General features: G+C 34.2%; 1 protein-coding gene across 4 annotated transcripts; it reads right to left on the bottom strand.

The window, feature by feature from the left end:
• Positions 1-395: 395 nt before the first annotated feature.
• On the bottom strand, positions 396-27,285 carry tspan11 (tetraspanin 11). Of its 4 annotated transcripts, none has more exons than XM_087247149.2 (9): positions 27,208-27,285; positions 24,712-24,809; positions 20,312-20,503; positions 15,217-15,291; positions 14,927-15,031; positions 13,498-13,656; positions 12,510-12,596; positions 8,042-8,166; positions 396-2,612 (listed from the first exon to the last, which is right to left on the bottom strand). In XM_087247149.2, the coding sequence occupies exons 2-8, from the start codon at positions 24,796-24,798 to the stop codon at positions 8,089-8,091; spliced, it is 783 nt and encodes a 260-aa protein (XP_087103275.1). In that variant the 5' UTR covers positions 24,799-24,809; positions 27,208-27,285; the 3' UTR covers positions 396-2,612; positions 8,042-8,088. The 4 variants fall into 4 exon arrangements, with proteins under 4 accessions (XP_087103275.1, XP_087103276.1, XP_087103277.1 ...); XM_087247150.2 differs by having other exon boundaries at positions 24,712-24,803; XM_087247151.2 differs by lacking the exon at positions 8,042-8,166.

Raw genomic sequence — 27,285 nt, 5'->3', positions numbered from 1 at the left:
GCCAGCACATGATTAAAACTATATGACTCAAAGTTTTGTTCTTGCACACAAATCCATATAACAATGCCATTTTGAGGCACCAGGAAATTAGCTTCCTCAGATTTGTTTGCGACAAGGGAAAAGCATTGCAGATCATATTTGTATCTGACGGAGACAGAAAACAGAGACACATTTATATGGTCAAATGCAAAGACAATCTGGATATTTTCCGGATATGAATGTTATGATCCGGATATGAGAAGCTGCAGCATGTCTGCAGGTCGTTGCTAAAGGGAAAGCACGTGAGAATCGAGTGGATTTCCGATTTAAAGTTCTTGTCCTTTTTCTTATCCATTTGTGTTTGTCTCCATCCACTGGTGAACGTTTGTTAGTGCAAGCAGTAAATAAAATGAAAAAACAAGCAAGATCTGTTTATTTGAAAAATCTCTTCTGTCCGCAAAATGACAAAACAGTCTTAAGGCAAAGACTTAATGAAGTGAATCCACTGTTATGAGCGCAATTGATCATACAACATTATGAAAATACATACACATTCAATCTACAAATACATAATAGTGTTAAACTGAATAATGACAGGCTTTACATTAGCAAAATGGTTGGTTAAACGCATACTTGAAATCATAATCTATAGCCTTCTTGCAGCTATGATGAGAGAATGTTTGTTTATGTACGATATTCTGACCTGAATTTTAAAATATGCATAATCTGTCGTTAGCATAAAGCAATTGGATTTCAAATGGTAATCAGTACAACAGAAAACAAGACTGTTATGTTCTTTTTATGAACCATTTTTCCCTCAAATGACATTGAATTTCAATACGGCTGATGTTGCTGTGGCAACTACATTAGGATTTTACATTTGTGTTAAAATGCAGTGCTTCTCATTCTTTTTCTGCGTTCAGCTGAAACAGTTCAGGACACGACCCTTAACAAAAGTTCAACAGTTAAATGAAAGCGCTTATACAATCCAATAATCACAATATACAGCCAGTTCATCAGAGGAAAAGTCATTAAGGCTCAAAAAGGCACCTTTTTTTTAACTGATGTTCAACAAGATATTTTTGACAATTGGCAGATTTTGTAATGATTTAGAGTACTGAAATAGATTAATAAATTATAAATAACTAGAGATCCACAGACTTGAAATAAGACACTTGTTTCTTGCTAAAACATAACAAATACACTACCCGACAAAAGTCTTGTCATTGATCCCAGTTGTAGGAGCAACAAATAATAACTTCATTCCTTGATCATTTGGAAAGGCGGCAGAAGGTCGATTTTTCCGATGAATCATCTCATAAACTGCATCTTAATCCTCACAAATACTAAAGAAGACCTATTGGAACCCGCATGGACCTAATATTCTCATAGAAATCAGTCAAGTTTGGTGAAGGAAACATTATGGTTTGGGGTTACATTGAGATAGATAGATAGATAGATAGATAGATAGATAGATAGATAGATAGATAGATAGATAGATAGATAGATAGATAGACAGACAGACAGACAGACAGACAGACAGACAGACAGACAGACAGACAGACAGACAGACAGACAGACAGACAGACAAATATAGATAGATAGTTAGAGCCTCCACTTCAGCCTCCACATCAAAGTCCTAAAAGTAAAGAAGGTGCTCCAGGATTGGCCAGCCCAGGCACTAGATATAAACATTATTGAGCATGTCTGGTAAGATGAAGGAGGAGGCATTGAAGATGAATCCAAACTATCTTGATGAACTCTGGGAGTCCTGCAAGAATGCTTTCGTTGCCAAACCAGATTTATTAGTAATTTGTTTTAAAAAGTCAGACTTTACTTATTAAATAATTAAAAAATAAGGCACTATCATATTTTATTTTGGTAAAATATGCACAATCTAGAGTCCTTGCCCTTTCGCATAAACCACTTCTGATACCAAATGATCAACCAGAAGTCAAGTTATTATTTGTAGTTCCTAAAACTTGGATAGGTGACAAGACTTTAGTCAGGTAGTGTACACTTCAAATGCTTTCCATTTATTTTTAGGACTTTTTATATCCTGAAAAATGTCCTAAAACAAAAGTGTCATCTTTTTCGATAAGAAAATAAACTGTCGACAATGCTAAACAATATCTTGCCCAGAGCTTCATATATATTTTAAAGAGAATATAATTATGAATGGTCCTAAAAGACATTTTGACATTGGTCCAGTGTATCTGTGAGCCCAATAGCAGGTTCCCACACCTGTTTGAGATCTAGCAGCACATTGCATACATTTATCATAAGCAAATATGTGTTTATAAAAAATACTTTGATATATGATAATATAATTTACTCAAGCAAAAATACATGTCTTTAAACTCTTTTCTGATCGCTTCCTTGAAATGACTTCAACACACAACATCTGTAAAGACAATTAACAATAACAACGCTTGTCTAAAATAGTGGCAAATAAAAAATATCAAATCCCTTGAATTGGTGTAGATGTATTTGGTCATGCAGTTAAAAACGGGCACAGTAGTAAGGCTGTGTGTGTCAGTGTATTGGAGTATCAGAAAACGTTTCCAAGCAATTCAGTACGGGTCCAGTTTAATTCGCCTATGCAGGCAACAGGTGAACACCATTCCACATATCTGAAACACACACACAGACAGAGATCATATAAATACTCATTAAAATGATGACGTTTGGCCTTTTAATTGCATTTGGCTAAATTAGATGGCCAGCAGCCATGTTTTCATGTCTGGTGGACATCTGCTTGGTCAAATAAGCTGGTCAAAACAAACTGAATGAGAAACTGCAGGCAATGAGCAGCAGCACTTTCCATAAAAAGAGCTTCAACAGTGTCAGGAGTTTTTTATTAAACTATTGTTTTGGTGCCCCTATATAATTTGTCTGATGTTTAATTGTTAATGTGAGTAAAACTAATAATTTAAATAATATTAATAATAATATTTTTTTTTTTGTATGGCACCTTAATTCTCTTAATTATCAAAGCACTTTACACTTTAAAAACGTTTTGAAAAACAATACTTTATGAAATAATGTTTTGGTGCCCCTAGGTGGTTTCTCTGATGTTTAATTTTGATTGTGAGTAAAACTAATAATAATAATAATAATAATAATAATAGTTGTTGTTGTTGTTGTTGTTGTTGTTGTTGTTGTTGTTGAATTTATATAGTGCCTTTATATAGTGACTATATAAAGCTCTTTGAGAATTAAGAGAATTATATACTTTAAAAATAAAAGGATAGCAGAAAAACAGTAATGCAGAAGCTTAAAATTAGATAAAAATAAAAATAAAACAAATCAGAAACATTGTAAATATAAAAACGATAAAAAGAAAATACACATACAGTACACCTCAAAAATAGGCAAGTGTAAAAAAGTGAGTCTTCAAGGATACTTTATTTGCTTAAAATATTCTGCATGTCTAATATTATAGGGTTAATAGCAGTTTGTGATAGTAAAAGGTCAATAAATAAGTAAATACACACATGCATACACTGTATAATAATAATAATAATAATAATAATAATAATAATAATAATAATAATAATATGATAAATACTAGCAAATCCATTATTTTTTAGGCTATCAATTTAACTTGTGTAAAATTATCAATTAGATTTGATCAAATTATCAAATTTTCAGTCCACTGATCACAACTGAAAGCAAAACAAGGAAATAAATTGCATCCATCACCAATATCATCATTAATGTTTGTTTCAGAACTTAAAAAAGTGTCTGGAGATGAAATTCAGATACGCTAATTGACATTTTACCAGTTTGGTCAATGTTTGCTGTTAGTTTAAACTATTTATTTAAAATTAGCTAAAACTTTTTGAGGGGACAACTTAACTGTTTTGTCTTCACCTGCTTAAATTTGTAAAAACAAATAAGTTAAAAATAAGCCAATAACTTAATTCCTTCATGTTGCCTCAACACAAATCAATTGTGTGGAACACAGTATTTTTATATGTGGTAGACCAATAAAATCAAGAAAAGTTTAGAGAAACCTGATGCTTTAATCTGAAATGTGTTTTTTGACCTTCAGTGGATGTATACTTATAACAGGAGACATCCTTAATTTCACAAGGAACCATTATTGTAGTTTAATAAGAGCACTTTAGTCTTTCTTTCTTCTGTCATTTGATTCAATACTTGGTAAAAGCACATATGGGCCTACATGGCCTTGTGGCAATTGTTGAAACTCTCTTCACGAAAGGCTTGAAGGAGAAGCGAAGCGGTGTATAGTTACTGTGGAAACCGAGGTGTAAGGCAGCTGGTAGCAGTGTTGTTGTAATTGGGTCAATTAGCATGTGTGGGAGTGTGTGTGTATGTGTGCACGTGTTTGTATGAAGGATACAGCATGTAGGCAGAATCAGACAAGCGCTAACTCTCATAATGAAGAGAGCATAAACATTCATTTTCACATTTCCATATTTCCAAGAGCCGGTTCGCTTTTACGGTGTTGCCATGTAGGCAGAATAATTGACAGGGAAAATGCTGAGATTTACACAGGTGAGTTCTGGTACTTCTCTTGTTGTAAAGACTGAATAAAAACACCCCCGGATATTCTTAAAGCAGTTACAGTCCTATAGGAGGGAAAAAGGAAACAACTCAAAAAAATCTGTAAGAGATAAAAATATATGGCTGCAAGTCTTCGCAATCCTCGACACAGTCTACAAGTTACAAAACATAAACTAAAAATATAGTTTCAACATCTAGCCTTGCTTTATTTTTTCCTCTTTCTATCTGGAAAATAAAACAAATGGGAAGCCAGGTCCTAGGAGGGCTCGTGGTGGGCGATCATTTCGACAAAAATGATGGAGCCTCTTCCTACCCACTAACACAGAAATAAACCATAGCTGGAGGCACAGCATATCATTGCCTTAATAATGGTTTACTTTTGCGGGAGAAACCACAAAGTTAAAAGCGATTAAGCTGTCATTAGCAGTACGGTAAATGAGCTTTTACAGCACATTTAAGTGAGGATTTTTGATTTAAGGCAAGGCAAGGCAAACTTTATTTATAGAGCACAATTTTTCACAACCGCAGTTGATCCAAAATACTTAAAATAAAATATTTATTAACTAAAAAATAAAACTTAAATAATGTAATGTAATAACTGAAATACAGATATGACACAACATGAATGCATCACCCAAAGGCAAGGGAGTAAAAATAAGTCTTTAAATTAGCTTTAAAAGCATCTAATGACTGAGAAAAGCTGATGTAAAGAAGGAGACTGTTCTAGTGCCTTGGGGCTGCAACACTGAAAGCTCAGTCACCTTTTGATTTGCTGCGACACTGAGGGACAGACAAAACAAACTGATCATAGGACCTTAATGACAAACAAGCTGTAGACCATTTCGATGTGGTAGTGTCATAGGGCCATGAACATTTCCTGCTTGTTGTCAAACTATGTCAACTGTAACAAGAGGCAAATCAATCATGACGTTAAAACAGCTGCCATGACATTATTTAGCAACATGTGCACCTTTTTGGATTCTCTGAAGCTATGAAAATTAAAAATGTAAAACAGAAAATACGTTAGGACCATTGTTATTGTTTACATCACTTACAATGGTCCCTACTGTGCCTTATAAGTTCACAGATATAGATATATGTGAAAAGAAGGATCTTAAAATCAACTCTGAGTTTTGTAGAAAGCCAGTGTAATGAGGCAAGCACAGGGGAGATATGATGTCTTTTCTTAGTGCCTGTTATCAATCTGGTGGCTGCATTCTGAACCAACTGTAACCGAGACCGTGTTGACAGAGAATTTAAGTGAAGTTTGATAAAATAATTTCGAGGGGAGCACTTGATATGATTGATCGTGGATGGTCTCTCATCCGCAATCATCGAAATTCAGTTAGATTAATCCATAAATGAATCCTCCCATCCACCCCATCTTCCCCTTTTCCTTCTTTACCAGTGGGGGCTCTCGAGAACTACCTAATCTTGGATCCCCTTGCATTCTAATTGACCAGGCGAGAGCTAGGTTCTCTTACAATGCCAAACATGCAATTAGTATCAAGAAATATCTAAGTGTGAACTCTTGAATAATGTTTTTGGAGATTTTAAATCAACCTCAAAATGGGAATTACATTTGTGTGTTAAATAATTGTGTAACAGCGGCTGCTTTTCAGTAAATGCAAAATGTGCTTGAAAACAAAAAAACTAATAAATAAAAAAACTAAATTAACAATAAATAAACAAATAAATGCTAAGATTATGTAATATTTATTTACTTTTCTTTTAGAACTCAAAAGACTATCCAAAAATATTTTGATAAAAGCACCAGAGGGAGGGTGGCAAGTCGAAGCACTCACTCTGGTCCCCCGGGCTCTGCGATTGGTTGGGGAAATTCCAAATCAAATCATACCAAAACAAACCATTACAACTGGCTTAAGACTGGCTATCAAAATCCGGGACATTGCAACCTGCAGAACCTTGGAAAAAATAAAAAATAAATAAAATAAACTAGTTGATAAATCAAAATGTTGTCATTTACTCAATCTACTCAGGCCCGTAGCCAGGGGAGGTTCGGGTGGTTCAAAAGACCCACCTCCCACTGATAAAAAGTTCAGTATTGGTGCAAACATCAGCTCATTTGTCTTATTTTGACTGCTTTGCCATCATAAAATGAGAAACTATCCCATCAAAGGCAGCTTCTAATAAATTCAAACAATTATTTTCCATAAGTCCAAAATCTAGCTGTGCAAGAAAACATACAATATGACGAAAGTGAAGTCATCTTTCACTATAGTAGCCCAACTTTTATTCTGAATCTTGGACCTTATTCTTAAACGAAAAAAATACCATTAAAAAGGTTTGAAGCACCAAAAGTAACCCGTGTTAAACTAACCCGTGCTATTTTTAATGAACTTTCAAAATGTTAAGCTCTACAAAACTAATATTATTATGTTTTCATTTTTTTCTATTCAGAAGGCCAAATTCTGACTGAGGAAATCATAACAAACTCATTCACATTACTTTCATGGAAAAAAAGTAGCAAAAAAAAAAATCTACAAAACACCTTTCTTTGTGTGTGTTTTTACGTTAAGCTTTATAAAGCTTGATCTTTTCAGGCAATTCTCCTCCATGACAAAGCAACTGAGTGAGAAGCAGTATTACCTCAGTCTGCCAGCACTTCTAATGCAACTCTCGAGGAAAATAAAGCCGGGATTAACTGCACAGGCACGATAGACAACAAACCGAGAGATGGAACATGGATGCAATCAACAACCCAACAGAAAAAGCAAAGGGAAAACAGTTTCTTTTCTGAGCAGACATGTGGACAACTTTGAAACCTCTGCTTTCCAATAGTCTGGGTCCACACAGGGAGGGATACAATAGAAAGCCCGAAATAGATCGGGCACACACTGGGAGACCCACAGCAGGTCACAAATAAAAGGTTACATCAGGTGTACGGTCAACACAGTTTATTCAATCTTAAAAAAAAACATATATGAAGTCAAAATTATTAGCCCTCCTGTGATTTTTACAATATATTTATTTCCCAAAGGATGTTTAATAGAACAAGGAAATTTTCACAGTATGTCTGATAATATTTTTTCTTCTGGAGAAAGTCTTATTTGTTTTATTTAGTTTTTATTATTAGCCCCTTTAAGCAATTTGTATGTGATAGTCTACAGAACAAACCATTATCATACAAAAATTTGCCTTATTATCAGTTATTAAAAATATTATGTTTAGAAATGTGTTGAAAAAAATCTAAGGGGCTAATAAATATAAGGGGCTAATAAATCTGACTTCAACTGTATATGTTTTTTTTATGTAACATCTTAAATTATTCCCCAATATGAAATGAATGTTGTGTCCAAATACAAATGAGTAACACTTTAACATTCTCAAGTGCCATTAGTTGTGAGTTTTGGTTGTTTATGCCATGCAGCGTTCAACGTGTGGTGGTATCATGCCAAACATACGCATAATTCAAACGGAAAACATGAGGGTTGACATGAGGTGACATGAACAAGATGCATGGACATGCACACACTCACAGACATGAGCATAAACTCAAACATCCAACCTTCTCATTGCATATCTCTTCAGGAGTCAAACAATGGCACAAGCCAATCAAACATGAGAAAAGTCTTCTTCCTCTTCTTTATAAAGCAGATAAATAAAGCAGGCAGTCAGCACTGCTCCTATTAGCTACAGGACACACACACACACACATACACACACACACACAAACAAAGAGAAAGACAAACAAACCCAAGAAAAAACATAGACAAAAACTGTAATTTAAGACAAACATCAGAAATCAAGACTTGTTCTTTTGTGAAGTGAAATATTAAGTCCAACAAGGCTTTATTACTTTAACTTAAAGAGATCTCTCACCCACAAATGAAAATTCTGTCATCATTTAACCCTTGACTTGTCTTGTTGATCAGAGGTTGTTTTTTCATACTGACATGAAGACATTGTATTTGTTTTTCCCACCATGGATGTCAGTGCATATTAATTTCCAGTGTTCTTCAAAATATCTTTGTGTTCAACAGAACAATAAAAATGGCTAAACTGGTTTGTAACAAGTTAAAGGTGAGAAAATGATGACATATGTTTAATTTCTCGGTAAACTATTTCTTTAAAAGCACAATTGAGAGTATCTAACTGTAAATTAGCATTGTGCTAATGTGCTAAAAACACTAAATTGCTTTAATATGAGATACATTTTGTAATTGTAGAAGTAAATAATATAAATCGCATATTCATTCATAAAAGAATAATCAAAACTGACTAATCGACTTGTGTAGGCTACTTTTTGCTCATAACGTGTGTTATTAGCTTGAGCCGTTTAGCAAGCTAAAGCTTTAGCTTCTTTAACACCAGTAACATAAGATACACTCCAAAAATTAAATAAAGAAGACTTAACAGTCTGTTATGTTATGAATGTGAAATGTAATGTTCTAGCCCCGCGCTCTGTTTACTGCCATGACGGTAATAATGAAAGATCATTGAGGAGGATCAATTTAATTAGCGCTCCCTCTAGAGAGGCGCTTCAAGCTACTTGGAGGCTTTTTACAGTAAAATCATTACATTAAATTCAACACAGGACTTATTTTTAGCCACACAATCTCTCCAGAGTTTCATGTTTCCTGGATGAAATGATCACATGACCTGAAAACGCTGCTTAAACGCTGCTCCTCATGAAAACCTGACACACTTATGGATACAGTTTTAAGCATACAATGAAAAAACATACAATTAAATTCAATACACAGGAGGTGTTATAAACTTCTGCTGTTCATGCAGTGCACAGTGCGTACTACAAAAGATACACAGAAGCAGGGGTGCCCAAACTTTTTCTTATGAGGGGCCAAAAACCAAACTTTATTGAGGGTGGTGGGCGAAGGTAAATATGCCAAACTTTATTAAAGTTGCCATAGGTGATTTCCTAATTTATTTATTATTTTAAAAAATCTAGAAAACATTGCTTTATATTTTTTATTCTATTATTTATTATATCTTATATAATTATATATTATATTATTTATACTATTATCTATTTATTCTATTATTTTATAATGAACATATTACAGTGATAAACAATCCAGCTTATAACAGAATGGAGTTCACTATTCAAGCTGCACCTTTTTCTTACCTTGATTTGCTGGAAATTAAAATATCTGTAAATAAAGGCATTCACCCCAACCTTCCCATCATTCTCACTCTCTTTTCATGTGGGATAATGGGCTAAATCATATATATATTTATTTTTATTTTTTTCTCAGTAAATGAACTTCCACAGGTTTGTATGTAAATTTAAATGCTTACTGTGGACATAATATGTATTGCAGCATTTGGCATAATTTTTGCGCCAGTTATGCAATCAGATGTGACAAAATCACTTTAGCTGTATATATATATATATATATATATATATATATATATATATATATATATATATATATATATATGTGTATGCATATATATAACTGTGACTTTTCAACATAGGTGTGAGATAAAATGTAAAATACAAAGGTACACAAAGATTTACAAAGATGAAAAGCCTTATTGCAAGTTTAACAAACTCAAAATTGCAATTGTGACACAATTTATCACACAATTTTGATCTCTTCCTTACGATTTATAGAAAAAAATAGGTTTCTGACAGAAATCTAAATAGCAAGATATGTAAAGTTTGATATGAAAAGGTATTAACAAACTGTAATTGTGAATTTCTATCTTGCAATTTGGAAAAAAACAAAACAAAAAATAAATTGCAGAGAAAATATGCCTGAACATTTTTATATAAATTCAGCACTGGAACAAAAAAAAGCCTTCTTGCAATGTTACATTTCACAACTGCAAGATTTTTAGTCATAAACATAAACAATTTTGAGAGAAGTCCAAATAGTGAGATTATTTTCACAGAAAATAGTCTGAGAACTGAAAGATACAGAAACCCAATATATAATAATATTATGACATGCAATTGCCCAATTCATAGATGAAAACTCACAACTCTGAGAAGAAATGTAAAATGTAAATGAAATAAAAATTGGGAGAACAAAAAAAAAAAACTTTTATAAGCAATGACTTTTTTTTATTCCTTGATGAAACAAAATTTCATACCAAACATTAAAACCACAAACCACAAATCCAACAAGATAAAGAGAGGGATAAACTTCATAAAAGTATAATCTATGGTCATTATACATCACTCCCAGCTCCGAGAATCAATACGAGGTCTGAGCTGGAGTCAGATTTCAGTGGTGTTTATATACAGAGTTTATTCACAGGAAACAGATCGATGGCCCTCTGCACCCCTGCAGTGAATGCAGCGCACTCTTACTGCCAGATCTGCACTTAAAGCTGAGAGCTCTTTATCTCACTTTCTTTCATTTTCTCGAACCTGCATGCGGTCCCCACCTATTTTTACCCAGCAGGCAGTGCTCGGTGTGACTACCGTGCACATTACCGGTCGAGGGCAAAAGCAAGAGTCCATTAAACGATTGCCTGCAGGTCATTGCATCAGCTATTTTAGTAAAGGCTTTCATGTTATTGAACCACATTTAAGGAACTCAATGATCCATTGTTTCTACAGTTCCTCTGAGGAACGCTTCATAGTAATTGGACATAAACATCAATATATATGTTGTAAAGTATGCAGGTATCCATGTGATGGATTGAGTATAAATCATAAATAACACAATTCATATGATGGCGTTTAATTGTTTGTTCATTTTAAAAGGAATGTGTTTTTATTAAGTAAAGATGCATTGCATTAATCAACAATAATAATATAAAAAACATTTATAATACTAAAAAACTTTTTACAAAGAATTAGGAAAGAATTAAAAATGTAATCAGGATTTGGCAAAAATATTAAGCAGTGTTTTCTGCACTGATTATAATCGTAAACATTTCTGAGCACCAAATAAGCCTATTAAAAGGATTTCTGAAATATCATACGACACTGTTGATAACAGGAGTAGTGATGCAAAAAAATTCAGCTTTGCACCAAATAAATAAAAAATAGCACTATTGTTTCACAATACATATAAATTATTGTTGGTATTATTATTATTATTATTGAATTATACTGTATTTTTTTATCAAATACATTTATCCTTGATGAGTGTGAAAAAATTACACATGGTAATGGTTCAAATGTGGAGAAGCCGCATGAATTAATAAAGTCGATCCACATTTAAAAGACAAGTACAATTATTTAACAAATTGACGTTATGAAAAACAACTACCTGATGACAGTATAGTAAACGATGAACAAGTACACTGAGGGATCTACCATTTTTCTGAAGCGTTTTTCTTTAGCTTGTGTCTTCCAAATTTCAATCTGCAGAGGCCATGCAGCACTGTGTTCTTTTAAAACAAAAAACTACTAGCCCCATACTTGTATGTATACTTGTATGAAAAGCTGTGTATGTATATGCATAAAATATACAATAATAATTAGCATGCTGTAATATTGTCCTTTTAGAAGCTTAATAACTGTGGTAGAAGGAAATCTGTGGTATTATTATTATTATTATTATTATTAATATTCATTCATTTTCTTATCAGCTTAATCCCTTTATTAATCTAGGGTCGCCACTGCGGAATGAACCACCAACTTATCCAGTATACTGTACGTTTTACGCAGTGGATGCCCTTCCGACTGCAACCCATCACTCTTATTCACACACATACACTACAGACAATTTAGCCTACCCAATTCACCTATACCACGTCTTTAGACTTGAAACCGGAGCACCCAGACGAAACCCACGTAAACGGGGAGAACATGCACACTCCACACAGAAATGCCAACTGATCCAGCTGAGGCTTGAACCAGTGACTTTCTTGCTGTAAGACGATCGTGCTACTCACTGCGCCCCCGTGACGCCATTATTACTACAGGAAATTATTATATCATATACAGGAAACAATAAATCCTATGATTCTAAAACATCATGTTATAATCATTAGTCCTTTTTCTGTGAACTATTCCTTTAATTTCATAATCTACATAAGGGGGAGGGACTTACCTGTAGACAGGCCACACCTATTCCCACAGCACCAATGATAAGCAAGTGATCAGCCAGAAACTGCTCCAGTTTAGTAATGCAGCCTCCCTATGAGAAACCACAGCATTAATAAGCCTGCCTTTTCAGTGTCAACACACACAGACGTAGACATATAAACGGATTTATTTAGCAGCCTGATAAAGCATGATAGGGAGACCTATTTTTCTTGTGTGATTTACCAGACGTATCAGGTATAGAATATAGCTAATGGCTCCTGAGAGGCCTGTAAAACCTGTATTGCGGTGTATTATATATCAAACCGGAGGTCTGTTCCCAAAGAATAAGTGCAGCATTACCTCACACCTCACAAGCTCATATATGTTACAACCAAGCACACCTGCTGAGCTCACAGCTGTGCTTTCTTAAGTCAAACTCACTCCCGAGGGCCGTATCAAGCACTTCATGAGGATATGGTATTCACAGGCGTACTGTCGTTCCCACAGACAACGGGGAAACATCTAAACATGTGGCGGCTTTGTCTTATATCTACAAACCACAGCAGCACATTGACAATAGTGCATTTGTGGTTTGTAAACCACAAGTGTGCATAAGCACCATCCATTCAAGTCATTTCAATTCAAGTGCGATTGTATAGTTCACAATAATTATCATTCCAAAGCAGCTTACCAAAAGGTGCATGACATCGCATTCAAAATCAGAAGCACAAAAAAGTTGTGTATATAAATATAGCGATGAATAATAAATAATAAACATGGCTGCTGCTTAAGCTGCATAAGAGCAATTAAGAGCAGTGTCTCTTTAACCAAGCACACCTGATTCAGATCATTAGCTGATTAGCAGAGACTGAAAGACCTGTAATGGATGTAACAGACAAAGGAGACATCCAAAACATGCAGTTGGAACATGGTTGAGAAAAACACTGGCATAGAGGTAGATTTTTGTTTTTTGTCAGCTTCTTTAGTGGTGACTTTAGTGGTGCCCCACTGACCTCTACTTTGTAGATGTTGGAGGGGTGGTCTCTCCTTCCACACTGAGGAGTGATGGTCTTACAGCAGCTGTCTGGGACCACTCTTGAATCCGCCGCCTGGGACATGATGTAGACACTGTGCATCCAGTCTAACGAGTTGTTGCTGCCGCAGCACTTGAACTACAAGGTAGAATTGATGGACTTGTGGTTATTTTGCTGTAAGGATTATTGAGCAAAGATATGCTGTTTTTTTAATGTATCAGTGCCTGTTATTAGAATGCAGAAGTTATGTTATGTCAGTAGATTGTGTAGAGGAGTTTTAAAATTAAAGTGCTGATAATGATAAAAATAACATTACGATATGTTATGTATTGCTTGGGGCAGTGAATTGTGTAGCTCATTTAATAAAACAATACTAATATAATATATGTATATTTCTAAATAAATTTTTTAAAAACAAAACAAAATAAAATAAAATAATTATTATGATTATTATTATTATTATTATTATTATTATTATTATAAATTATTAATATTATTATTTAATTAATTAATTTAATTTGGGAGATTTTACATAAGGTTTCCACACTATAGCTTATGTCTGTCATTAACTTCTTTTTGGTAATTAAATTAAATTAAATTAAATTAAATTAAATTAAATTAAATTAAATTAAATTAAATTAAATAAATTAAATTAAATTAAATTAAATTAAATTAAATTAAATTAAATTAAATTAAATTAAATTAAATTAAATTAAATTAAATTAAAAATAAACAAATAAAAATTAAATAATTAAATAAAAAAAATTAAATAATAAAATAAATAAAAATAAATAAAGCTAATTAAAATTCATAAAATTAAATTTAAAAATTAAATAAAAAATATTAAATAAAAATAAAACAATAAAATAACTAACTAACTAACTAAATAAATAAATACTAAAATAATAAAACTAAGAAAAATAAATAATTTATAAATAAAAATAAATAAATAAATACCAATATAATTATTTTGTTTGGACTTGTGTAGCCTATTTGGTTAAAAAAATGCCTTTTAAAATAAATTCCTAAATATTTTACATAATCCTTGAGGTAATTGATATACATAAAATAAAACTTTTAAACAGATATTTTACATAATGCTTGGGGCAGTGGATAGCATAGCTCATTAGTTTAAAAAAAGTATTGTTATAAAATCTAAAATAAAATCAAATAAAATCAAATAAAATAAAATAAAATACAATTAAATTGAATTAAATTGAATAAATTAAATTAAATTAAATTAAATTAAATTAAACAGCTTTACACTGACACTTTACACTTTAAACTAATGGCGCTCTCAGCAAAAACTACAGATACACAATTCAACATTAAAACATACTTATAAAAGAACTGCCCTTCAAAAACCAAGAAGTGAAAAAGCTTAGAAACATGACTTAGAGTTCCTCACATCCTGCTGTAGTCGGTCCACAGACTGAGTGATGCTTTCTTTCCCAGGTTGAGCATAGTTCTCCATCATTGTCTTGCTCAAGTGCTGCTTCAGCTCTTCACTCAGCTGTGAGAGATCGAGATGAGAGAAAAATAAAAACAACGATAGAGCGAGCGGTAGGCAGTGTCATCTGTCAAACACCTCATCTGTGCCTGATACCGTCCTACAACTATATCCATCATAAAAGCAATCTGGTGTTATTCTTAAGAGCTTTGTTTTGTGTGTCAGTGTTGTGGAAAGAGTTCACTTACCGCCTGATAATACACATAGGCCAGAACTCCAGCCACCAGCTCGATGAGGAAGATCAGAAGCAGACAGGAGAAGTACTAGAGGAACACAGGAACCAATGATCAATGAAAATTCAATTAATGCAATACATTCTAATCAGGCAACAGGAGGAAGTCTAGTTATTATTGCTGTACAATGTGTATGCTATACAGGTCATAAAATGCTCATTCGATCCTTCCTCTGGCTTAGTTCCTGCTTTATCAGGGGTCGCCACAGTGGAATGAACCACCAAGTACTCTGGCGGATGCCATAAAATGCTCATGTATATCCTAATTATCTATGAGAAATACAAAACTGTATGTAAAACATAATCACGATTCCCATCATACTCAATATGAAGGTCAAGAGGACGTTAAAAATTAAACAAAAAAATATAAAATATAAATATAAATATAATCTTAAACAGAAATAATCTGTTATATTAAAAATTATAATCTTAAACAGAAATATAATGATAATTATTAAACAAGATAGTATTTCAAATGTTCCTGGATTAATGTCAATTTTATTTAAATATCACTATTAAACACAATCAAAGGTTGACCAATGTGCTGCACAATACAAATCACAAAAATGATGATCAAAAATGATCAAAAATTATAGCTCAAACAAACAATTCTCACTGATAATGGCAAATCAAAAAGGTTAGATTTAAAAACAGGCAGAGATGATATAGCCCTAATACAAAGGGGCAGAGCATTCCACAATATAGGACCAGCTACTACGAAAGCACAGTCACCTCTGCATTTTAGCCTCGACTTAGGGATGCATAATAATCTCTGGTTTGATGACCAAAGAGACCGACCAGGCTGATGTTCAGTCAACAGCTCTGACAGATAAGAAGGTGCCAGGCAAATTAGTGATAAAAAAAAAAAATCAAGAGAAGCATTTTAAAAGTGACACAATAGTGCACAGGAAACCAGTGCAAAGAGCGTAAGACTGGAGTGATGTGGTCATGTTTTGTGGTACCGGTTAAAAGTCTTGCAGCAGCATTTTGAACTAACTGTAAATGACAGAGTTGTCTGACTTATCCCAAAGTGAGTTACAATAGTCCAACCTAGAGGTAATAAAAGCATGCATTATTTTTTCACATTTTGTTATAGAATAGGTTTTGGTATTATTTATATCATCTATTTACTGACTGAAAGAATAACGCAACCTCATGACATCACATTTTTAAATAATTTTTAATTAATAATAAAAGTAAGAGATAAAAACAATTTGATGAAAAAAAAATACAAAAAACATTTTTATTTAGTCATTTAGCATAATATGTTGTGTTAAAGTGCTAGAGTAAGGAGGAGGAACTATTTTTATCTATTTTTTAGAGAGAAGAGGTTTTCAATAGGTGGTTTGTCATTGTCGCTTTATAAATGCACAATGTTTTAAGAGTTATGGGGTTATTGTAAGAAATTGTCTGGTGCAAATATGCATAACTGGTGCAAGTGTTGGCTAAAGGGTCAGAGAGATGAAAGATTGTGTTTTTAACAGGTGGTTTGTCAAGCCCACTCACCTGTGTGAGGCACGCTTTATAAATGCACAATGTTTTTAGATCTTTGGGGTGATTGTGAAAAAGCATATGGTGCAAATATGCAAAACTGGTGCAAGTTTTGGCTAAAGTCCCAGAGAGATGAAAGATTGTGTTTTCGACAGGTGGTTTGTTAAGCTCACTCACCTATTTGAGTCACATTCAGAATTGCATAATTTTATGGCTAAAAACAGCTAAACAATATAACTAAAAAATAAAAATAAAAAAACATCAAAGCATTTGCAAAAATGCTTTCAAACATAAAAAATCAAACAAACTGTAAATCAATTAAATACATCATAAATAAAAATGTATAAATCTTTTAATCCATTCATTGTAAACACTAACTACTCAGTTAGATGTTAAAATGTTTAGTTGTTATAATTAGTTATGCATAATAAATCATTCCCCTTCTAAGAAACAATATGAAAATGAAAGATTGTTTAAAACAAGGCACATTCAGACATTCAAATACTTCCAAACGCAACCACATTTACACTGTCATGGGGATAAAGTAAATAAAGTCGCTTTCTCAGAAATCTCTTCCTCGGAGCTGGCAGAGGTGGAGATGCCTGACAGACCAAAATAAAAGGCACTGTGACATTTTTCTCAGAGGAAAATAAAACAATAAATGACTAAACTGAATAAGCTGTCACAGTTTATTGAGTGGGGAAGGAGAGTGGGTGATAACAACCCCAAATCTGCCTTTGAAAATCCGTTCAGGGAAACATTTCTTATGGTTTAATTGAAAACAAACCAGCCAGCAAACAGAGCAATATTTTTAAGATTAAAACTGCACAGGGTTTTTTTACTATGTACACACGTTTATGTTTTAATTGCAAATTGAATGGCGAAGTTGAACTGAAAATTCAGTTTTCATCACTAATCGGTAACAGTAAACATAAAAACATGCACAACATATTATGTTAGGCTGAATTGAGGACTTAAAAAGCAACACAAAGCTGGAAGCAAACTATCAGTCCAGATTGATATAAGAGAAAGACGACTAAACAGTGCAGATGTGCACACACACATCCATATCTCTTCTAGTGATTAGAAAAAAGGTGAGTACGTAATTTAGATAAACATAAACATGTGAACTAGCAAATAAAATGCACCCATTACCTATCAAATAAATAAAGCTGCTGTTATAAGAGAAAAAATGCACATATTCATAGTTATTTCAATATCAAAATAGTGATATACTGAAATAGTTTTAGAATTGAAATGAATTGTTTTAATACTTAATTATATACATTTTTTTAAAATACCCCGTGTTCGCGTGGGTTTTCATCCGGGTGCTTCCGTTTCCCCCACAAGTCCAAAAACATGCAGTACAGGTAAATTGGGTAAGCTATATTGTCAGTGTATGTGTGTGAATGAGTGTGTAAGGATGTTTCTCAGTGATGGGTTGATGCTGGAAGGGCATCCGCTGCGTAAAACATGTGCTGGATAAGTTGGCGGTTCATTCCACTGTGGCAACCCCAGATTAATAAAGAGACTAAGCCGAAAAGAAATTGAATGAATAAATGAACATTTTAAAATATAATTTGGATTCAAACTATTTTTTTTTATTATTATCATTACTCCTGGCTTCATGTGTCTTTAGTGGCACATTATCCTTCAGACTTCGATAAAGAAACTTTGCTTATTGTCAATGTTGAAAACAAGCATACGGATTAATGTTTTTGTAAAACAAAAAAAAAGGTCTTTATTGGCATCATTGTTTCAATGAAGGTCTTTTCAATTACACAAAAGAAAACAGAGAAAGATTTTTAGTTAAGTTTTACTTTTCTTAAATTATTTTAGGGGTTTTCACCTTTATTATGATATAGGACAGTAGAGATTTCAGACAGGAAAGCATCGGGAGCAGAGAGAGAGGAAGGATTGACAAATGACCTTGAGTCAGGAATTGAACTTGGGTCGACGCAAGACAGTATCGGCGCACAATTCCATAGGCTATTGGCACAAAATTTTTTTCGTTTTTTTAGATAAAAATTTGAAGAACTGTTCACTAATAAGTTTAACCAAAAATAGTCCTTCTATTCACCCTATTCTTAGCCGACGAGCGGGCACAGCCATTTGAATCTTTTTGGCTCGAGACTTTCGGTCTCATTCACTTCCATTCATTTTTAGACATTAAAAACTGCTCGTTTCCCTGTTTGATGTTGCAAACTGATATTTTCTTATTACAATATTCTACTTGGTCTGTATAGTAATGCAAACATTTGTTTGTAGAGCAAGTAGTTTGACCGTTTTCTGCGGTTTATTATTCCTATTCATTTCTCCCATAGGTAACTAAATCAGAAGTTCAAAAACAATCGCGAAAACAGACGCACTTCCGCATTTTAGAATAAGGTCAATAGGATCACTGTGGAACAATTCCTTTTGGAAGCTTTTTTTGTGGTAGTGAAACAGCAACACAGTTTTTTTAGGATCAATAAAAAGTCTGAAAAAAAAACGGAACTTTTAAAATGTTGGTCACTTAAGATACCATTAGTGCTGTTAATAAACTATTAACTGGCTTTGGCTCTAAATTTCTAACTTGCTGCTTATTAACAGTTATTATGGTAGTATTTAGGTTTAGTTTTTAGGTAGGATTAAGGATATGTACTTTATAAGTAATATAGCCAATATGTTAATAACAGGCAGGCAATAAGCAGTTAATAATTATAACTGATACTTAAACTAAAGTGTCACAATAATTTTTTGTGCCAATGTAAAATGGCTTTCCTGTCACTTTTGATTAGTTTATTGCAATACAATTACTTATTTAATTCATCTTAACTAATCAACAACCCCAAACTTCTGACAGTTTCCATCACAACAAACAAACTCATCCAAAGTATAAGCAGGAATTGTAGCAGGCTGAATTACAGACTCAGGAAAACCAAGAAAGATTGATGTGTGACAAAGACAAATGAATCAACGCAAACAGAGACATACTGTACAAACACATCCACTTCTCTTTTCTAGAGTTCCAATGAAAAGACAGGAAGTTTGACGTCATTTATATAAACACTAACAGGAGCGCTGAAGCAAATGAAAAGACTCTATTCAAGGTTACTCAAACAGAACGGTGCACTACACAGCTGTAACCCTCACGTGAGGCCATTAACGCATATATATGTGTTTTCCCATAATGCACTGCTTTCAAATCAGCCCAAAAAGGCAGTCTCCTCATTACTAATTCCTACCGAGGTTGGCGCTCCGCCGTAGATTCATACATCTGAGCGAGAGCGGGCTATAAATAGCACTGCAGCAGTGGCAGTCACAACCTTGCTTGTCTCCCGAACAAACACAACATACTATCATCCCCCAAAAAAATGTTGAGAAGGCAGATGCCTGTCAGCTCATTTGTCATTTCGTTTTACTCTGTCTATGGCCATTCAGTGCCGCCTACCCCGACTTAAGAGGCGACAATAACTAAAGTGGTCAGGTTCTAAAGCAATTACATGTAATGAGTGAAGCACAATAGGCGACTCGCAAATTATGTCCTGTCATTCATTGGTCGTTTTATTTTCTCTTACCGTGGACAGACAGCTCCTCTGTTCACGTATGACAGCGCAGCAGCCTAAGAAGCCGGTGACCATCACCAGTCCTCCTGCCAGGATTAGGATGTAGGCGGACACGGCGAACGTGCTGGAGGCCAGAAGACTCAGATACTCTCCTTTATCCACCAGAGTCCAGATCCCGACACCCATCACCACTCCACCGCCCATCTGAAGGAGAAAAATACATCACCTAATGCTTCTTTTAATATATAGTATGTATATATCCACACACTGTAAAAAGCAATTAGTTAATTTTACTTTTAAAAAAGGGAGTAACCTGTTGATTTTAAAGTGATTAGTTGATTTTACTTAAGGAAAAGTGAGTAACCTGTTGCTGTTTTTAAGCGATTAGTTGACTTTACTTTAAGAAAAGTGAATAACCTGTTGTTTTTAAAAGGATTTAGTTGACTTTACTTTAAGAAAAGTGAGTAACCTGTTTTTTCAAAGGGATTAGTTGACTTTATTTTAAGAAATGTGAATAACCTTTTACTTTTAAAACGATTAGTTGACTTTACTTTAAAAAAAAGTGCGTAACCTGTTTTTTTTAAAGGGATAAGTTGACTTTATTTTAAGAAATGAGAATAACCTTTTACTTTAAAAGCGATTTACTTTAAAAACTAACGAGTAATCTGTTGCTTTTAAAACGATTAATTGATTTTACTTTAAAAACAAGCGAGTAACCTGTTGTTTTTTAAAAGATTAGTTGACTTTACTTCAAGAAAAGTGAGTAACCTGATGCTTTTCAAGAGTTCACATTTAGCTGATGATCTATCAAAAGCTTGTTTGGCATGCTGTCCCCGGGAGAGAGCCCCGAGCTCAAGTGATCCTCGACCCCGGGGCTTCCTCACCGTTGGCAGAGCGAGAGGGGAGCCTGAGCTCGGTGGATCACAGAACTCCCCGGCTGCGGTAGCTAAGGGAACACGTGAGAAAAGGGGTTAGACAAGTGCTTGACTGTTATGCATGTTGTATATCTTTGGATGGCGGGAGGAAACCGAAGAACCCGGGGAAAACCCACACAGACACAGGGAGAATATACAAACTCCTCACAGAAACGCCTACCAGCCAGGACCAGGGCTGGCAGTGTTCTTGCTGTGGTGCTCTCAGTGCTAACCACTGGGCCGCCGTGCCGCCAGATCAATGGTAAAGAAGGAGAATAGGGGATGAAGGGGGGTTTCTTCCAAACAAAGATAAAACAGACTGAAAACTGTGGTTATTTTTAGAAGCTTAGGGCTCATATGATTGGAAGATAATGATTAGCTAATACGAGACTGGCCGTGATAAATCATAAGCACGTGATCCTCTCAAAATTAGTTTATTAATAAGCCTCACTTAAAATGATTAGATGACTTCACTTAAAAAAAAAAAAAGAAGAAGTAATTAACCTGTTGTTTTAAAAAGTATTTAGTGGAAAACACTCTTTAAAAAATTGAATAAACTACAGTAGTTGCTTTTAAAGATTTTATTTTGCTTTGCATTGACAAAACTTTGTGAAGGTGCAAAATTACATGACAGTTAAAAATCTAGCTGTTTTTGCAATGTAAAAACTAGAACTGAAGCAGGCAAATGTATATGAGCTTAATTGGAAGTCTTCATACGTATTAAATACAAAACATAATTACAAGAAAACACTGGGATTAGACAGTGAAAATAAATCAGCTAATTACAGATTTCAAACTCTCCTGTCTCAAGCACTAAACAGCTATTTCACAGCTTGACAGGTTTGTGATTATTTAACCAACTCAAATAATCATTCATTTAGCCTGAGTTTTCAGAAACAGGTTAATTATCCACCTGTGTGGTTCTATGGAAACCAAACACTCTATTAATCTACATATACACACTCATTTGACTGTTTTCAGTTCATGTCAGAGGCTGAGGAAACTCCCGGCTCATTCCTTCAAAGTCTCAAATGACAAACTCAAACAAAAAATCTAAATCCCATTGTCTCTCTCAAGCCCTCAGCATACCACACACACAGGCGAGCACGCACACTTTACAAAAGTCATGCACTGAATGAATAACTAGAGGACACACTGAATATATTTCAGAGGTTATGTTTCCAGCTAATAGTTCACCCAAAAAATGAAAAATGACTCACTGCTTGCTAACCCATGCAGTTTCAAACCTGCAAAACTTTTTTCTATACAACACAAAATCAAATCATGTAAAGAAATAAGGACTTGGTGAGATACCAAATTAAAATGTGTACAAACATACCACTTTTATAGTGCTTTTTAAAATATTTTAAACACTGTAATTGCATCTAAAACTTGCCAGTATTCAGAATTTCTCTTTATTTCTTTAATGAAAGCAATACAATCATAGTTAATGATGGCAGAATTTATTTTAGGTGGACTATCCCTTTAAATCAGTGGATAACTGTGCATTCTTGTTGAAGGTGTGGATTCTGAATCATTTCCTTGACTTTTCTTTGCATAGTCCAGGATATAGGAAAACCAATCTGTCTCATACATACAGTAAAGAGGTAACTGTAATATATGAGATCAGTTTAATCTCTGTCCTTTATGAACATACTGTAGTTGTTGATGCACAGGTGGATGAAATGCAGAAGTGAGAGAAGCGAAAAAGCTTTAATTATCAGCATTAAGTTATGAGCGGTTTTCTCATATTTACTTCTCCTTTTTCTACCTGAAATACTATAAAATAGATGCCGAGAGAATGTGGTGGATTATGCATTAATTTATGTATAACAACATGAGAAACGACATACTCAAATCAACATGCACATCCCAGCAAACAGTTTTGTGTTTAATAGACGTCTAATAGACATCTAATCGAAGACTGCTAAAACAAGGCTAAACTAGTCGTCAAATAGACAGAGTACACAGACTGTACATGTGTAGTCATTCATTTCTGTTTATTTGATGACTAGTCTAGTTTGGGCTTATTCTTAGACGCCTATTGGATTTTCACTGACAGCCCAAATTTAGCCTTGTTTTAGCCAAGAAAACTATGTTTAGACGTCTAGACATCTATTAGACATCTTTTAGAAACAAAAAAGACTTGCTGGGATCTAGTTTACTCATCAAATCAATTTTACTGCTTGTTCAAACTACTTATTTAAAATTAGTTGAAACAACACAATTCTTAATGTTTATTTTTGGGACAATTTAATTGTTTTAGGTACAATCCACTTAAATCTGTTAAAACAATTACTTTAACTTAATGGATTTGTGTTTTTTTAGCTGATGTTAAGCTGCTTTGACACAACCTACATTGTAATAGCGCTATAGAAATAAAATTGAATTGAGTTGAATTGTTATGACTGCATGAAGGAAATGGGTGGAACCCAGAATTTGTTGTTTTGAGAAACAAAATAGGGTTAATTTTTATCTGATTTTAATGATTTGTGTTAAACAAATGTGTGACGGCTGTTGGATGTAACAAAGGTTATTTAAATGGATAAAAATAATAAATTAAAATATAAAACTAAAAAAATTATCAAATGAAAAAATTACTGCTCAAAGGAAAGTTCATCCAAATCTGAAAATTCTGTCACTTTGGCTCATCCTCCACTTGTTCCCAGGCAGAATGTTGGTGAAAATCCGCTACTGTCTTCCATAGTATATTTTGTTCCTTTTATGGTTGTCATTGGTTGTTTTCCTCAACATTCTTCAGAATACCTTGTTTTGCATTCAACAAGAAAGATATTCATTAAAGTTTAGAGTAAATGGTGAGTCAATTTTCATTTATGAGGGAACTATCCAACCCAGGCTCATTCTGAAAACATACCTCTATATACATTTCTGAAGACAGCCAAATATGTCCAAGGAGGTACGTTTTTTTGCAGTTTTTGTTTTCGCAAATCCACCAAAGGCCGCTGTGTATGCTTTTTGAGATCTCAAATTTCAACGTATATGGCGAGCTACTGGTCAAACTGGTTAAGAGAGAAAAGCGGTCAGTTGGTAAGCGTGAACAGGAATGGCGTCATACCGAGCCATGGCGTATGTTTTAAAAATGAAATGCAGCCATACGTACTTCTGGCTACATAATTCATGATCTCCAGAAATGTATATAGAGCTACATTTTCAGAATGAGCCTGTATTGTAACTATTCCTTTAACTTATTTTTATTTGACAATAGAATTCATAATTACTTCAGAACAATCGTTTCACCTAATTTGTCTTCAATATATCATCAGGAGATGTTCATTTTGATTCATTTCATTGCTTTTATCTGCTTTTGTGACTCTTAAAGTGGCAGTACCCAACATTTTATAACAAGTACTGTAAGTTCAGCTAATAATCTATCTAATTCTGCAGAAGAAATGATTCAACTACATCCTTAATGATCTAAGAACTTTTTTCCTTCCTTTTTGATAAGAGCTATACCAGCAAAGTGGAGTTCAGACTCACCCAGAAGAGAAAGTTGAAAACAAAGAGCAGGTATTTGAGACACACCGTGATCCAGTCACCCTGCTCATCTTTATACATGCTGCCCATCTCTCCTGTTGCTGAGAAGAGAGAAGTGTAAAAGAAAAGAAGTTTGAAAGTTGTTCAATCTTTAAGCATTTATGAGGCAAAATGATTTTTTAAAAAAAAGGACAAAGAGGAGGAGGTGGGCAGGATCGTAAACAGGCTTTTTGGAAAGATGGCAGTCAAACGCTGTTCTTTTGCATGACATGTTAATTAACAGCTGTGGCCCATGGGTTTCAACCACAGACAGACGACACGCTCGTTTCGGGGCCTAGTGTGGAGGCGTCGCGTGTCAAAACAGCAGCCACGCACGGCCGATAAAATGAGGGTGTTTGGTTTGAAATGGTTTAAAACACAACAAAACTACAGAGTGTCCAACCCACATAGTCGGCTCTAAAAATTTTGAGGACAATGAATGGCAGCACCAGATTAGAAAGGTGACTGACATGTTCTGTTCCAAAACACAAAATTAGACTGCAGACTTTGGGTTATATATAAAAAAAAATCCTGGCTATTATTGATTTTATGGCCTAGATTTTGGCGAGAGTCAATTTCTATTGGATGCTGAGGCATAAAGAAGTTGTTCAGAATGACTGCGGGGACATATTGATTTGCTGATCACGTGTTGTAAATGTATGGAGAAAGCCCTCGTGTCAGTGGTAATCACATAGAGTGCTTTTTTCCTGAAAGGTTATCTAGCTATATTGACCGGTAAATACTGAGTATTTATGATACCGATGGACTCCAGATGCAGACTTAAGTGTATGAGTTTGAAATGATTATGTTGTACAAAATAATGTTTATTCATTACATTTGCATTTATTATATACCTCAACATGATGGCCTGCATGATACAGACTAACTGTCCTCTTGTACGCTCTGTTGACAGACCAATGGCTTTGGCTGAGATTTGGGACACATGCATTCTTTGGGTTGTTATGGGTTACCACAAGTATTTATAAGGGGTTTCAAGAATTTTAAACAACCCTAGTCTTCTTATTTACTCCGTATACTCATTTAGAGTTTAGAAAATGCGGAACTAACCAACACTTTTTATTTTTAACATATTTTTTCAGTTAACACAGAGTTATGTTAGAAAGATTTCAGGGATTCAAATGCAAAAACATTCATTAATTTTCCTTCGGCTTAGTCCCTATTTTATCAGGGGTCGTTACAGTGGAATGAACCGCCTCAAATGCAAAAAAAAGAGTGATTTAATTCTCTGTTGTGAATTCCTGTCTATGCTCAAATCACAGTTTTCTGTAGGCCAAATTGGTGAAATTTCCAAGGCTTTTATTCACCTTGTTCAAGTGAATTCAGTGTTGAAATGACTGCATTATCTACGAAATTCCCCCATGCAATGGTAAATATGGTTGTGTCTTTAAAAACTGCAGCGCAACCATGCAGCTTTTTACATTTACTACTAACCAAATAATACAAATAGAGGGCTACATTTTTTTCTATGTTAAATGTAGTGTCATGCAATGATTCAACATCATTTTAGAAAGTAGGCCTATAATGTTTAAAACAGCTATTTAAATAAGACTTTTTATTGTGAAAGTAGGCTACTATACACTGACTGTTAAACACAACTTTTTGTTTAGTTTAGATTTTTGTTTAGTAATTTTGCTGTTGCTTGTTTTTTTTTTTTTTTTTTGTATTTGTTTTCTTTCCCTATTTTTGTGAGAGTCTCTTTTATAACACAAGACAAAGTTGTTTGTTAAATATGTGGCAATAATACTCCCAAAGGACGATTTAAACAGTTACACCCGACGCTAAAGGCTTCACATTTTATACCATTCAACATGTTGTCTGCAGCAACCAACAGATCCAAATACAAGTTAGCTTTTTTTCTTTAAAGCATCAGCCACCATCATCAGGTACTGCAGAAAGGTTAAAGTAAAGTCTTTTGTCTATGTAGGATCCGTTTCACTTTCGCTGTTTCTCGTCTCGGTGTTCAGATGTTTGTTGTGGTTTCCTCTTTAAAAGACTGACAGGAAATCGATTCAACAGCCACAGATGCTTTTCGTTTATGAGTACGCGACTAAATGGTGCGAAATTGCTCCTCTGAGCTTTTAAATGATTAAAATGCACATGATATCCCACGTACTCCCTGCACTACATGCAATGAACGCAGCGGTGGTTGTCCCGAAAAAGGAGGACATGTTGATTCACTGCAGCCGATTCTCCATCTCTTTCCTCCCCTGGACTTTGGCCTTTTACACTTTCCGCAAAAAACCGCATCAATGTCGAGGATTTGCGTTGATCCTACGCCACTTTTCGCGCTCGTCGTGTACTTAAACAAAGCAAAACTGTGTTGAGATGCGATGCGCACTTCATTTCTTCTATAACCACCTGCTCATATGTTGCGTTTGGGACAAGCATCAAAGTCATTATTCGTGGCGTAAAGAAAAAACATAACGTGTTTAAACTTACCTAATTAGCGGATGAAAGTGTTTTTACACTCAGCAAGGTTGTTTCGGTGGCGTGTGTCCTGTCCAGTCGGCGGATAGC

The sequence above is a fragment of the Danio rerio genome, chromosome 4 (genome assembly GCF_052040795.2).
Source record: "Danio rerio strain M-AB ecotype USA chromosome 4, GRCz13ab, whole genome shotgun sequence".
Classification (NCBI taxonomy): Eukaryota; Metazoa; Chordata; class Actinopteri; order Cypriniformes; family Danionidae; genus Danio; species Danio rerio.
The sequence above is the reverse complement of the archived record's forward strand: the minus strand, read 5'-3'. Positions and strand labels throughout refer to the sequence as shown.

What these genes read in the sequence shown, in the direction of transcription:
- tspan11 (XM_087247149.2), bottom strand. Translation starts at nt 24,798, where the DNA reads ATGGGCAGCATGTATAAAGATGAGCAGGGTGACTGGATCACGGTGTGT. An exon ending in TGGACCGACTACAGCAGGAT is followed by an intron (nt 13,657 to 14,926) that starts GTGAGGAACTCT and finishes TCTACCTTGTAG; the next exon opens with TTCAAGTGCTGCGGCAGCAA. An exon ending in CCAACATCTACAAAGTAGAG is followed by an intron (nt 12,597 to 13,497) that starts GTCAGTGGGGCA and finishes GGTTTCTCATAG; the next exon opens with GGAGGCTGCATTACTAAACT.